Genomic DNA, 15,221 nt, shown 5'->3' with positions numbered 1-15,221 from the left:
TCTATTGAGGTTACAAGGCAAAGTGTGGATAGGCAATCAACAAAACTTAAGGTTCAAATTAGTCAATGATATGCATTCATCCGCATGGGAAGGGCACTCAAGTATTCATGCAGCCTATCAAAGACTTAAGTCAATTTTTTATTGGCCCAAGATGATTAATGATGTTAAGTCTGTGATTAGAGAGTGTTAAATAAGTCAAAGAAACAAGGATGAAAGTGTGGCATATTCGGGATTGTTGCATCCTTTGCCAATTCCTAAGAGGGCTTGGGAACATATTTCAATGGACTTCATCGAAGGTTTACCAAAGTCGCAAGGGATAGAAGACATACTGGTGGTAGTCGACCATTTCACTAAGTATGATCATTTTATAGCTTTAAGCCACCTATACAATGCCTCCCAAATAGCTCAAGTGTTCCTAGATTGTGTGTGCAAACTACATGGAATTCCCTGCTCAGTGGTCTAGGACGGAGACCCCATATTTGTGAGCTTATTTTGGCAGTAGTTGTTCAAGAATATGCAAGTGCAACTAAAGCTGAGTTCAGCCTATCATCCCCAAACGGACGGACAGACTGAGAGGCTAAACCGCTGTTTGGAATCTTACCTAAGGTGCATGACAAGCTAAAAACCAAAAGAATGGAGCAAGTGGATTTCTTTAGCCGAGTTTTGGTATAACACCAACTTTTAATCCGCTATTGGGATGACACAATTTCAAGCCCTCTACGGATATGAACCTCCGCAACCCACATTTGAGTTAATTGCTCAATCCAAGGTAGAAACAGTGGATCAATTGCTGAAGGAAAGGCAAATAATGAGCAAACAATTGAAGAAAAATCTCATTAAAGTACAAACGCGTATGAAACAATACGCGGACAGCAAAAGAAGTGAAAGAGAGTTTGAGATTGGGGATCTAGTCTTTATCAAATTACAACCTTACAGGCAATCATCCGTAGTTGTGCGGAGGAATTTGAAGTTAGCTTCAAAGTTCTTTGTCCCCTACCCTGTAATAAAAAAGATCAGCCCGGTGGCTTATGAGCTTCAACTTCCAGACAATTCACGTATCCACCCTGTGTTTCACATGTCCCAACTCAAGAAGAAGCTAGGACCCAAAAATTTTCCAACAAAAACTCCTCCTCTAAGCACTCCAGATGGTCAATTGGTTGCTGAAACTTTAGCAATTGTTGATCGCTGAATAGTTAAAAGAGGAAATCGGGCAGTGACCCAGGTGTTGGTACAATGGGCTAATTTAGCTCCAGAAGATGCAACTTGGGAAGATTACTCCTTCTTAAACTCGCAATTTCTAGATTTTCAACCTTGATTAACAAGGTTCTTGAAGGAGAGTGGGATGTAGCGGATCTAGTCCGCTGGGCTAAAGAAGACGTGAAGGAAAGGGGTCCATTTGGTATTGGGCCTATTTTGAAGATCTGAATATAGTTTTGTAATTTTTATTTGAGTCCTCTTAGGTTAGTAGTCTTTTAAATTTCCTTAAGTTGTTGTTTTCCTTATAAGAACACGTGTATTGTCTTTAGCATTTGTAACGTTAGAATAGTACCTAGTCTGTTCTATTTTCATTGGTCAAGTACATTAGTCACAACTGGTGATAATAGCTATATAGAGTCCTTAAAATTAGTGTAAAAGACATCTTTTGGAATGAAAATCTGTCTTTAATTTTTCTATCAATTTAATTTCCTTAAATTTCATCTTTTAAGTAGCTATCGCGCTACACAACAAAACTCTATCGGAGAACTTTCACAAATTTTCCCAAAATTTCGCAAAACTCAGAAACCCTAGGTGAGAAATTGACGAACTGAAACACCTCAAAAAATCGTGAGGGTAAGATCGATCGAGAGCTCAGAACAAGTACTATTCGATTATTTGCTCTGATACCATGTTAGATCAACAAGATCGAATTGCGGAAGCAAAATATGAAGAAGAGAACCCTACCTCGAAATAGGGATGAAAAGAGAAAATTTTATTATCTGAGAAAAATGAATGAATCGAAAATATCTGTTAATTACACATTTAATCCTTCTGAGGCTTTATATACAGTGGGTAAAGAATTGCAAGGGTAGACCAAAAATAGCTAAGTGTAAACATATGGTGACTATATATATAAAACTAATTACAGACTATTACAAAGATGTATTGGGAAAACTAATTACAGACTATTACAAAGATGTATTGGGCCATGTCAGTTGGTTAGACCTACTCGTGTGGACTCCTGTATGTGAATAGGTCCAGTGTTTAACACATTTGACATTTAAGGAAGCCATCTGGTTTTGCATTTTCCCTTTCCCTTTAAGAAGGCAATGTACTAGCTCATTAAACTGTTCGGGGAACTTCCTCAGTTTCCAGATCCAATATACTAACACGGTTACTCTCATTTTATATGTTTAATAAATAAAAGAGGAAACAAAGTCTGTTCAATGGCACTATTTCCTGGCTATTAGCAAATCCATGTAAAATGTGGACCAAGGATAGTTAGAAAGAAATTCTCAAACGTGCAAACCACAATGTAGAAAAGACAATAATATTTTCTCACATGTGTGACACTAATAATATCTCACACATGCAACCATAACAATTAAAGACACTAATGTTTTCTCACACTTGCAACCATAACATAGACACTTGCGTGCAATCATAACGAAGACAACTTAAACTAGCTTGAGAGAGCGTTGGCGGACAAAAACCCAAACTAGGGTCTGCCGAGCCTGCAAACTCATTATTTGATTTGTTACTGTGTGAGAGAGTTACATGTATTTTCCAGTTCCCAATAAATAAAATAACATCAGCACGATAGGACTGCTGCTCAGCAAGACATACAAGTATGAGCAAACTGAATACAGCAAAAGGGATAGATTACGAAAGTATACATTTAAACTCGGTGGCTAAGAAGAATCAACAACTTCCTTAGTGCTTTCAGTGCATTATTTCAACCTGCCTTTACATTACATGTATCCATGATCAAGGCACCATTGTTGTAGCACTACTACTCAGTTTCCCGCAAGACGTCTATATATAACTCATGCAAATAACTTAAGTGACCACATTAAAATGGTTTGGTCCCATTCATAGTTCCCAGTCTGGAAAACTGCATAGAGAAAATAGAAAAACTCATTAATGGAGAGCTACTACCACAAGAATGCTGACTTAACATGCTGCTCTTCTAGCATTTGTATTTCTATGATTCAATCCAAGTTATGAACCTTACCATATTATAATTCTGAAGAACAAAAAGAGCAAGACAAATTGATGTCCAAATTAGAAATTAAGAAGAAAGACTAGAAGTTGAAGACAAGCAAATCACAGCACTGCACGTAGGCAAGATGTCAAAAAAGCATATGATAGTCGACATGTTTGTGAACTGTGAAATCTTGTAGGCTAAGACACTGAGCCTGGTATTTAATCGCTTTTGAGTTGGGTTTGTGTGGAGCAGAGTTCTGAATTCCCACGCTCAATTAACTTAGGAGTCACACAGAAAACTCTTCATAATATAAAATTAAAGCAAGGACAACCATCTTGGAAAAAGAAAAGTGCATTGGCATCTGAATCCATCTTCATGAGTCTGTTAAGTAATTTAACCAAAACAGCTGTGTTCTACAAGAGAAAGACAGTATGTAACTCAAATAGACATAATCACATAGCTTTACAACTTTTGACGGAGTTATAAGCATATCAAGTTGATGCAATTCAGAAAGAAAGTCTTCAATGTGATTTATTTCATGGCAATAATTTGGAGAAAGGTACCTTTCATCTTAATGAAGAAACTTGTGCGCAGAAGTGCAGTCTATCCTGAGATGTTTCAATGTCTCGAGAAATCAGTTCATAGTTAACCTGCCACCAATTTATCAGCGAGAACAGAATTTTGAGAGGAAATTTGTTCAGTTTTAAGAAATCAGTTAGTGCTACCCTCTACCAACTAATCACTAAGAAAATTTGTAAAACATCAGAAAGAGGGAGCTGTAAATAAAACTGATTCAGTGATTCTTACATCGGTTTTATCTATCTTCCATTCTGCAACTCTATCAGAGAGAAGGGCTACATACTTTTTCATAGCCTTCTCCCTACTCATATCTCCTAGCCTGTGCCAAGAGCTCCTGAACAGCATATATAACAAACTGTTAAATTCAAAACATTACATACATGGCTTGTTGCCAAAGGGTCTGAAATCTGGAAAATTTCGACAAGGATACCTCAAGTTTTTCCTAATGAACTATGTGCATTATGCTGTTCGGTTAATGCTACAGCATTGGATACCAAAATTTTGAGAATACAACATTTTAGGCCTCAAGATTAACATTTCTATGCATGATTTTGAGATCTATATATGCAAGTAAAGGTTAAATTTTTGTTCTTTTCTTTGAAGATATTCAGACATTATGCAGTTTGTGTGGAATTATATTGACTTTTATTTGGATTTGAAGTTTCAGTTCCATAGTTCCAACTTTTCTTTTTCTTTGGTGCCAATTGGTCCTAGACATGATGCCCGAGGTCCCAATGTGATAGAATTTCGGTTGTAGCTCCTCTAAAAAGCTAAGTGTTCTCTCTACTGATTATTCAGCATTCAACGGCATGGGACAAGACAAGGCATAGAAAGAATGTATAGATGCAGATTGTGCTTGAAATTTCTGCTTCTTAAATACACGGGAACACTGAGAAAATAGAAGAAAATTTGCAATATTTCGACTCACTCTGACTTCTATGGGGAGGCATGACAAAGTGAATTTCTTTTGGATCTTATATTTCCAGTAAAGTCTTAAAAGGTAAGAATCAAGAGGAATTCTAGATCATTTTCCAGGAGATCATACATAGCAAGAGGAGGTGATTAGGACCTGTGTTTACAAGAATACAATTGTGTATTTTGGATCTTTTCAAACTTCAGAAATTGAACCCCCACAACTGAGTGGAGCTTCAGGGCATATCTGACACTTAGTTCGACAACTTGAAAACTATCTTATCCACTATGAACCTATTATTTATCACATTAAAGAAGCTAAACTTTACCTTAAAAGTTAAAAGTTACAAAACTACTTTTATTATAATATCAAGAACAGAAACTATGCCTTGTCCGTTTGTTTTGGTCATTCTCCAATGCATCTATGATGAACTAAATGCTCAATTAACACATCCAAACTACTTGTCCCCGCAAAGCTCATTTACTTTTTTTCTTTTCCATTTCTGAACGAAGAGATAGCTATAATTCCGGGTGCTTAAACTATAACGTAACACATTTAAGCTTATATATGCTGATAAGTAGAATCATAAATAAGAAAAAAGTAGAGTACCATTTTGCACGAGCTGAAAGCTTGAACGGCATCGGCTGCGGTCCATAACACGGCCCCTCAGTGGCAATCTTGTGAAGCCCATAAAGCTGCATCTTCAACTCATTGTCAAGAACATCATCATTCTTTTTGGAATTCACAAATACCACCGCTGCACCGAATAGCTTTTCCAAATCTGTTCTCTCTATACCTTCCCAATCTTCTAATAACTCCTCACTTTTCTCCATTAATACATCAGCTTCTTGCTTTTTCCTGTTTTCACCCTCTAAATTTCCAGCTCCCTCCTTTGCCACCCCATCTTTCTCACTTGGGTTGTTCTCAATTTCTTGAAATTCAAGTTCCTCCGGAATTTCTTCAACATAATACAGGGACCCAATTTCAAATTCCCGAAATTTTGGGGCCACATAACAACTTTTGTCACTTACTTTCTCTTTCACCCCGTTGTCATCACCACCTACATTTTGTTTAGCGTATGTGTCCCCTTCTTCCTTTGACACTTCTTGTTCATTTCTCTTCATCTTTTCTGCTAATACTGCAGTTCCAACTATGCCAACATCCCCCATAGGATTTTCCTCGACAACATTTTTGCTTTTCTGATCGCTCGTTCTCGCTAGGTCCTCAACATAGCAGAACCTTTTCTTACTAGTGTCATTCTTTGAGCTACACGTAACAGCTGTGACACTAGACTGAAGACTCCAACTATAGTATCTGCCTTGCATGAATCTATGTGAATGGAACTTGACAAGTATGATATAAAAAAGAAACGAAAGTCCCAAAGTGAAGAGGAGTTCTTGAAAAAAAATCATACCTATATTGCAACAAGAGTGGGTACACAATACAAAATAAATGATGGAAAATTTGAAGGGATGAAAGAAAAGGGAAAGGAATTTTGCAGAACAGAGCAAAGTATATTCTGGTTTTGTGGGAGTTGGGGTGTAGGGGTGGGTGGGGGGAGTGTCACTGTCATTCTGTGTGTTGGCAACGTTTGAAAAAAAGGAAAGTAAGGTGGCGAAAAAGGACAGTCTTGCTAAAGATCATGAGGGAGTAGAGACAAAGAAAACGACCTCGAGTCGACCATACTATGTACCTAAACATATGTTTCCTACTAAAGATTACCCAAGAATTTGTGCAATTCTCTGTTTTTAACCTTTCTTGTATATTTGCTTCTGTGCCATGTTTTATTCATTTTTGTACCTGGTGCAATGTACCTAGTTGAATAATTTTGATATACTGCAAAAGGCCAAATATATTTTTTTTATTTTTGAAGTCTAACAATATTCATCGTTATACTATTGGGTTATCTATATCCTACAGTTATACTTTGAGTTCAAATATACCCCTCATTTAAACGGAAAGACACGGTGTCATCGTCCTGTTGGTCAATTTTTAATATCTCCTAATTAATTAAAAAAAACCATTATCCATACCCGAAAAATAATTTCTTTTTTGTAAAAACTGAAAAAAATATTTTTACTAAAAACTGAAAAAAACGAAAATATATTTTTTTCTAGTTTTTACAAAAAACTGCTTTAAAAAACTGAAAAGCAATTTTCTAAAGCAATTAAAAACTGAAATATTTTTAACTAAAAACTGAAAAAGGAAATGTTTTTTTTCAGCTTTTACAAAAACATTACTTTAGAAAATTTCTTTTCAGTTTTTTTTCTTCAGTTTTTACAAAAATATTGTTTTAGAAAATATTTTTCAGCTTTTTTTAAAGCAGTTTTTTTGTAAAAACTGGAAAAAAAATATTTTCGTTTTTTTCAGTTTTTAGTAAAAATAATTTCAGTTTTTACAAAAAAAATTGCTTTAGAAAATTGATTTTCAGTTTTTTTCAAAAACATTATTTTAGAAAATATTTTTCAGTTTTTTCTAAAGCAGTTTTTTTTATAAAAACTGGAAAAAAAATATTTTCTTTTTTTTTTCCAGTTTTTATTAAAAATAATTTCAGTTTTTTCTAGTTTTTACAAAAAAAAATTACTTTTCGGATATGATTAATGAGTCTTTTTAATTAATTAGAAGATATTTAGAATTGACCAACAAGACGATGACATGTGTCCCTCTGTTTAAACAAGGGGTATATTTGAACCCAAAGTATGACTGTAGGGGTATAGATAACCCAATAGTATAACGAGGGGTATTCTTAGACCATTTTCGAAAATAGAGGGGTATATTTGGCCGTTTGCCTTTTGATATATTGTACTATTGAATAAAAGAGAAGTGGCTTAATATATATGCGGCTCCTAAATTTGTCCAATTATTTTCTTTAGACATTTTAATTCCGAGAATAGTTATTGATGACATAAACTCCTTTAAATGTTTACTTATTAAATACATTTTCTTAGACAAAATGTATATTTTCCACTTTCCTTTAGGGCTTTAGTATCTCAAAAATGGTTAATCCATTTTTTTCCTAACTTTTTCTTCTCCTCTGCGGCTAGCCATGAAAAAAGATGCCAAAAACACTCCCAAAAAACTTTAGATCTGTTTTTCCGATCTCCACCCAATTCCTACACACCCACAATTAGCCACCATTAGCATCTTTTTTACCATAGTGTAGTTATATTTTCCCAATGTCATTAGTTATACTAATCAGTAGTTTGGGCTTAGTAGCTTTAAACATATCATGAATTTAATTGTTTTTAATTTGAGAAATGAGTGTAAATGATCTCGGTATTAAGTCAATATGAAACAATAAATAAAATCAATCAATTATTTTCTCTTTATAAAGGAAGCCAGAGTCATTCTTTTCGCCAAGGAATGACTATTGACGTAGATTGAAAGGTGGTGTAGGGGTTGGAGGGGGGGGGGAGGTGGAAGATTGTAGCTCAAAATGTAGTTTCTTGTCTATCTTAGGAAAGCAACAACTCTTTAAGATTCTAAATGCATTTAATATAATCTAGTTGTTTGATTAGTTGCAAATGCAAATAACTTCCCTAGTAGTTTCTTCTTTTGCAAATAATCTCAAGTAAAGAAATAAGCTGTGTATATTGTCCAATGTCCACGCAATAAGGTGAAATTTATTGCTTGTTAATAATGGCTCGAACTTATCCATAAAAAGTGGCAAAATGCATAGTTACCCATCAACCTTGTAGGCAAATTCGTATTACACACCCAATAAACTCAGATAAACTTTTACACATCCAACATTTGCCAAGTTGTCTAAGACCCAAAGTTAACCAGGTCCATTAATAATTCATACGGTATATTACATGCGCTTGACTTACTCTCGACCCATCTGTCTAATAAATCTATTACATTACCCGACCCGACCCGACACTAGCCACTCCGATTAAAAGCCTAAGTGCAAATAAGCCCAAAACTAATTCCCCATTTATCGACTCTTCTTCTATTGAAGGCGTTGAAGGAGATCTGTCTAGTGCATGTGGATATGATTTGCATCGGGTAATTTTTACCATTCACAAGAGGTTGATTTCAAGTCCTTCAGGTGAGTATGCATACTGTATCCGTCTAGTGCATGTGATTTTATTTTTTGTTATTTTTCTTTACCCGATTTAGGGTTTCGTACTTTTCTCAAGGGGAATCCTTTGTCATTCTCAATGTTACTTTCTATTTGCCGTGCTTCTACTTTTTAAGAGTATTTTATTATTGGTTACATCTGATTTGAATATTGTGAATTGCTTTAGCTTTATGAGTAGCTTTTTATTTCTTTATTCATTACTGCATGTGCGAGTGAACTCTCTTCCCCCCTTTTGCAGAAAAAATATCTTTTAAATTGATTACATTAAAATGGTATCATGATGGGGTGTTAGTTCCAGATACTTATGAGCGTTATGTGGGGGATAGTCAATCATTAATCTTAGAGGTAGATGTGGATATGTTGTTATTTTTTGAGTTTATGGACTACACTAAGAAAATGAGGTTAAAAACTGTTGCTGAGATGTATATTTATCCCAGGGACAAAACTGATAAATTGGTAAATATACGAGCTGATAAGGATATATTAGACATTTTAAATGAATTGGGGGATGGGGATACCCTAGACATTTATGTCACACATGTTGCCCCTTTAATGGTTATTGACATAAATGTTATTGGTCCAGGGGCTGGTAAGACAAATAGTGAGGCTGATAAAGTCACCATAAACTTAGAAGAGCAAGAGGGAGAACCTGCTCAAGAGGGGGAAACAGAGGAAGATGATGAAGGTGAGTTTGACGATGAGAATGGCTCAAATTTTGATAATTCATCTAGGTCTGAGAGTGATGGAAATGTTGAGGAAGTATAGGAGGAAAATGAGTGAAAGGTCTAAAGATAAGGGTGACATAAATCTAGGGGATGGTGGTATAGACAATGGGTTTGATGAGTTGAGCATGTAGAGCAATGTAAATATGAATGAAGGGTTAGTTGGGGCTGATGAACCATATTTTGGTTCTTCTGATACTGAAAGTTTTGCTTCAGATGAGGAAAATGAGTTTGATGAAGAACACAAGAGAAATATTGATGCAAAGAAGAAAAAAAAGGTTGATATTTGATCCAACTGTCAAGAAAATAATATGGGAGTTGGGCCTTATTTTTGAAAGTGTTACTAAGTTTAGGTGGGTTGTATCCAGATATGCTATCCAGAAAGGAGTTCAAATTGAAAAGATCATTGATGAACCTGGTCGGACGAGTGTAAGATGCAATGGTGGCTTTCGATGGAATCTGTTTGCTAGCAAAGATGACAGATACAACAATTTTAAAGTGAAGAGGTATTGTCCTATCCATAAGTATTATCGGACCCACAAGAACAAGCTTTGCAGCTCTAGATATCTAGCAAAGCATTACATGGATAAAATTATTCCCAGCCAAATATGAGGGTTTGGAAGTTGAAAAAGCTGATTAAGCTAGAACTAGACATATATATTGGTAGGTCCACTGTCCATAGAGGTAGGGCCAAGATTTTGAATGAATTAATTGGAGATGTTCAGACTAATCTTGGCACAACTTGTGTTGTAAAGTCAGTAGATAATAGGGATGGAAAGCATGTATTCCAGTCCTTTTATGTGTGTTTCTATGCCATGAAGAAAGGCTAGATGGAAGGTTGTAGAAGAATTATTGGTCTAGATGGTTGTTTCTTAAAAGGAATGTGTAAGGGATAACTGCTTGTAGTTGTGTCTAAAGATGGCAATAATTAGATGTTTCCAATTGCTTGGACCATTGTAGAGTGTGATAACACTTTCACATGGAGTTGGTTTATCAAGTGTTTTATTGATGACTTGATGCTGCAGAAAGGTAGAGATCTCACCATTATGTTTGACATGCAGAAAGTAATATCTATTGTGTTTGATATTTTTTGTTATATGACTAATGTAACTAATGCATTTTCTGACTTGTGCTTGATATGCAAGGCATACTTAAGGTAGTCAATTACTTGTTGCATGACAGTGAATATAGATGGTGTGCTAGGAACATTTTAGCAAACTGGTCAAATAATTAGAGAGGGTTGGAAAGAAGAAAATGCTTCTGGAGATATGCAAGAACAACATGTGTTGCTGAATTGAATATCCAAATAGATAACCTGAACAATCTTGGTAATGTGGTTTGTGAGAATCTGCTCACTTATAATAAGGAAACCTGGGTACGAACATACTTCAACTGTGACATTAAATGTGATATAATTGACAACAACATATTTGAAACCTTTAATGCATGGATACTAGCTGAGAGACACAAGACAATTATCACAATGTTAGAAGAAATAAGAGAGAAGATGATGGAAAGGGTAGGGAAGTTGAGGGAGTTTGCAAACAAATAGATATACGATATATCTCCCATTGCTATTGCTATGATAGTGTTTCAAGATAACATGGCTCATTTCATGAAGTGTACCATCAGGTGGAATTTGAGGTTGGTTGTGAGATTGAGTATGACCCATATAAGCATTGTATGAATATGAAAAATCAGACATGCAGCTGCAGATCATGGATGTTGAAGGGTATCTCTTGTGCTCATGCAATTGCTGCAATGCACTTAAAAGACATTGAGCCTCTTAATTACATATCACATTGGTACCATTAGTCCATTTACTTGAAAGTATACTCAACCTTTATTCAATCGGTGCATAGCATGATAATGTGACCAACATCTACCAATCCACCCATTGAGCCTCCACCAATTAAAAAGGTGCTTGGTAGGCCCAAGAAGAAGAAGAGGAGTAAAAACAGAACATCCTAAATCTGGCAAGTTATCAAGTAGGGGTATGAAAATGAGCTACTCAAATTGTGGTGGTTATGGACACAATAAGAGAGGATTCTCCAAGGATCCAAGACATGCAGGTTCTACTCCTGCAAATGCTTCTTTCACAAGAGGGAGAGCTTAGAATATTTCTACTCCTGTTGTAGGTTCTTGTCACGACCCAAACCAATGGGTCGCGACGGGCACCCGATGCCTTACTCAACCAAGTACCAATATAACGTATCTTTTCATATCATACTATCATAGATAACTGAACCGTAGAGGCTGTCGTGAGATAGGTAGAATACAACATGTAATACCAACTTATACATAAGACATATAGGCCTATAAGACCAAGATAACAACTCGTACACTGAACATAGGCCGACAATGTCATACAATTTTTTACGTACATGACATATGTCTACAAGCCTCTAAGAATACATAATTGTTATAAAGGTAGGGACAGAGCCCCGTCATACCAAACAATACACATCTAAATTATACTGTCCAAACAAGCAACTCCAGAGCAAATGGAGTGTACCAACATCTTCCGCTGAGCTGATCGCCTACTTGGAGGACTCTCGACCTGTCTATCGAGATCTGCGGGCATGAAATACAGTGTCCCCAAGCAAAAGGAACGTCAGTACAAATAAAGTACCGAGTATGTAAGCAAATATACTGAAAGCTGAAACTGAACTGATAATATAATAACTGAAAGTAACTGAGAGACAAAGATAGTCTGAAGATATGCTTACCTGCTGATACTGACTCAACTCTCTCAATATAGTAAGTAAAATAGTTGTCCGGACCTATAAGGTTTGGTATATATATACAAATGCTCTGCCGTAGTAGGCTCGCTCATAGGCGCTTGACCATACTAGGCTTTGTATCTCGGCCAACTGGGCTCGTTCATAAGCGCTCGGCCACAGTAGGCTCGGTATATAACTTACCATCTGATCATAGGTTGCCCAATATGGGCCTGCCCATCGATTATAGCTCGATGGTAATGAAAATACTGTAATACTGCATATATTGGCTCTCTTCTCTCTTGACTAGAACAAGACAATACTCAATTGAATATAAAGTCCCAATAAGGAGAATATTATAACTTACGAGACTAGGATAATATACATAAATTTCGGAATATGAATTTCTCTTTATGTCTCGTTATCAAACACATGTAATTACGTGATTATGCCAAAATGAAGGAAGGGCTTAGACTTAATATACCTGGAATAGGAAAAATTCGTATGATATTCTTGAGAAAGATTGTACCGTATTCCCTTAGAATCACAAAATCTCACGTTTCTAAGGTGCTATGAAATCTCGTTAGATTGAGGTTGCTAACGTTGGAATCCTTGTAGGAATTGGTTGAAGGTGTTATGAATTCTTCTTTATATAAATTCTTAATGTCTGTTTTGTAGTGTTTGTATTTACCATTTTAGAAATGAAGTGTTTTGCACACATCCAAATGAAGTCAAAATGCTAATCTTCTATGTCTTTACACGTAGAAACATGTAGTGTTTTGTATCTAATATATTAGTTTGCCACATAACCCATAATGACTAAGAGTCATATGTTTAGGTAGTGGCTTGCTGCCACATAGGGGTGGAGGGTTTAATCTTATCCCATAATTCATTAGTTAATTTAGGTAATATTCTGTTACCCAATAATTAATCAATTACCCACATAATTAAGAATTATCTCAAATTACTTAAAATACTACTTACTTTTAACACATTTTATGTATCCTACTATCATGGTCATGGGGTACCTTATATGGCACTAGTTCATAAATACGGGGTATTATAGCTCGGTCAGTATTTTATCCCAAATTGCAAAACTTTGACGAAACTTATTTTCTTCGATTCGCTTACCCTCTCACCTTCACGAATTTACTTATCCCTTGTTTGAAATAGCATAATACTTATAATCCCAAAATAATCTCATTCCCGAGCTTTCATCAATTTATTTATGGCGTACTTTCACGTACGAAAATATGGGGTGTAACATCATTCCCCCCTTCGGAACATTCGTCCTCGAATATTGACTGATGCACTTATCACTCTCATAACTCATAGCTCTTGCTAAAACTTTAGTACTCCTCTTGCCATCTAGGCAACTGTTCTGTGAATGAATTCTAAAGGCCAGAGCATTCCCCCCTTTAGGCCTCTTTCTCACACCACGACTCATGGTCGGAATCCTTCCAATCTCGTAACTGTTGCTACCTTTTTATCATGCAGCCTGTACGAATTTTTCCTTTGTGTGCTTATGCAACTCTTCTCTCCTTTTTCCTCCAGTTTTTATCCAATCTCTAGGCTTCACTTTGTAAACATATATAGAGTTATGACATGTTGTCCCTATGGATGTCTATAGGTATACTTGAAGTTCTTCGCTCGGTACTTTGTTGAACTTACAAATATAGCTATATCTTGTTTCATAACTTTGGTTATATCTCCTTATGACTTTATTACATCTAGGTAGGTTAGTATACCATCACTTTTACTTCGATTTATCGTTACTGAGGTATGCTACCAAACTCCAGGTTACTCTCGTTGCTTATCATATATGTCTAAATCTAAGTCATTTTAATGATTCTTCATTACTGTTCATCTTAAGACAGATAGCCTAATCTCATCTCGTACTTTGTGACTTTTGTCCATCCATTGTTGATTCACCTCAATATTAATCTACAATCCACAATCATATTTCATAACATCCCAACATGATTTACCTTATGTGGGTATTTTAATCCTGTACAATTCATGAAATCACTAATCAGTCGAAGGTCCAAACGTCATCCTTCATCTATGACAATTACACCTTCATTCTACTACCAGGGCAACATTCCATCTCTTTTATATGCTACTAGTCTTAGACTCCTTTGAGTTCATTCAGTCTATACAGAACTTTCTATAACTTAGACAAACCATCAGCTCTCTTGTTTTCATGGGCGTAACCCCGAAGACTTATCCATTTTCGTCACCTTCTTACTTGCCTTTTCTTATCCTTACTCCTGTCTTTCTAAAACCTTGTCGCTCTACCATACTTTATCTTGCGACCTACATATATCTATTTATATTATTCGCAACCTTCCTTCAACTTGCTTGCACCATAGATTTCCTTGTGTTATTCTGAAATATCAAGCGAGACATCATATCGTCTCTAACTCTTCTTTTACTCTCTTAACTAGACCTCTCGATACCTAGAAACCATAGGCTGCAAGATATGCCACTGACAATGCCGCTATTATTCCTGGATATTGAATCCCCACACTTCTAACCTTCTATCCGAAGTATGGACTATTCACAACTTTATGCATTTGAGTATCTCGTACGTTGTTCACATTTACCTTACTTACCTTAAGTCTCGCATCACATCTTTTATCTCCTTCATGACCTCCCTTTCACACAAGTATAATTCACATTCCCAACTTGAAGCTCTCTTATAATACTTGCACCTCTGGTGCATACACAATCTAGTGGTAGCTCTATGCTTACTTTTTACGAGGCTGGTACTCTTCTAACTGGCTCTATCGTAGGTCCGTTATAGAATATGGTGGTTTTGTTGTACTATCTATCTTATGCATATGGTATTAAGGATGATCCTGCAAGGTTCTCAATCATGATTTCTATAATTGTCCGGGCCAATAATCAGATTCCCGATTTACTTGGTTAATGTAATTTTTTAGTTTCCTCTTCCTTCTGATCAGCCTTTATGTAGGCTTAAGCTATCTTCAGATCTGTGGCTCACGGTACTAGTTAT

The 15,221-nt window shown here is 35.9% G+C and overlaps 1 protein-coding gene across 1 annotated transcript; it reads right to left on the bottom strand.

The window, feature by feature from the left end:
• Positions 1–2,658: 2,658 nt before the first annotated feature.
• Positions 2,659–6,222, bottom strand: LOC107787408 (uncharacterized). The gene is made up of 4 exons (XM_016608974.2): positions 5,286–6,222; positions 3,992–4,097; positions 3,748–3,834; positions 2,659–3,091 (listed from the first exon to the last, which is right to left on the bottom strand). Exons 1-3 carry the CDS (start codon positions 6,086–6,088, stop codon positions 3,751–3,753), a joined length of 993 nt encoding a protein of 330 aa, XP_016464460.2. The 5' UTR covers positions 6,089–6,222; the 3' UTR covers positions 2,659–3,091; positions 3,748–3,750.
• Positions 6,223–15,221: the final 8,999 nt, after the last annotated feature.

The sequence above is a fragment of the Nicotiana tabacum genome, chromosome 17 (assembly GCF_000715075.1).
Source record: "Nicotiana tabacum cultivar K326 chromosome 17, ASM71507v2, whole genome shotgun sequence".
Lineage (NCBI taxonomy): Eukaryota > Viridiplantae > Streptophyta > Magnoliopsida > Solanales > Solanaceae > Nicotiana > Nicotiana tabacum.
Note: the sequence above shows the minus strand (reverse complement) of the source record. Positions and strands in the feature narration are given on the sequence as shown.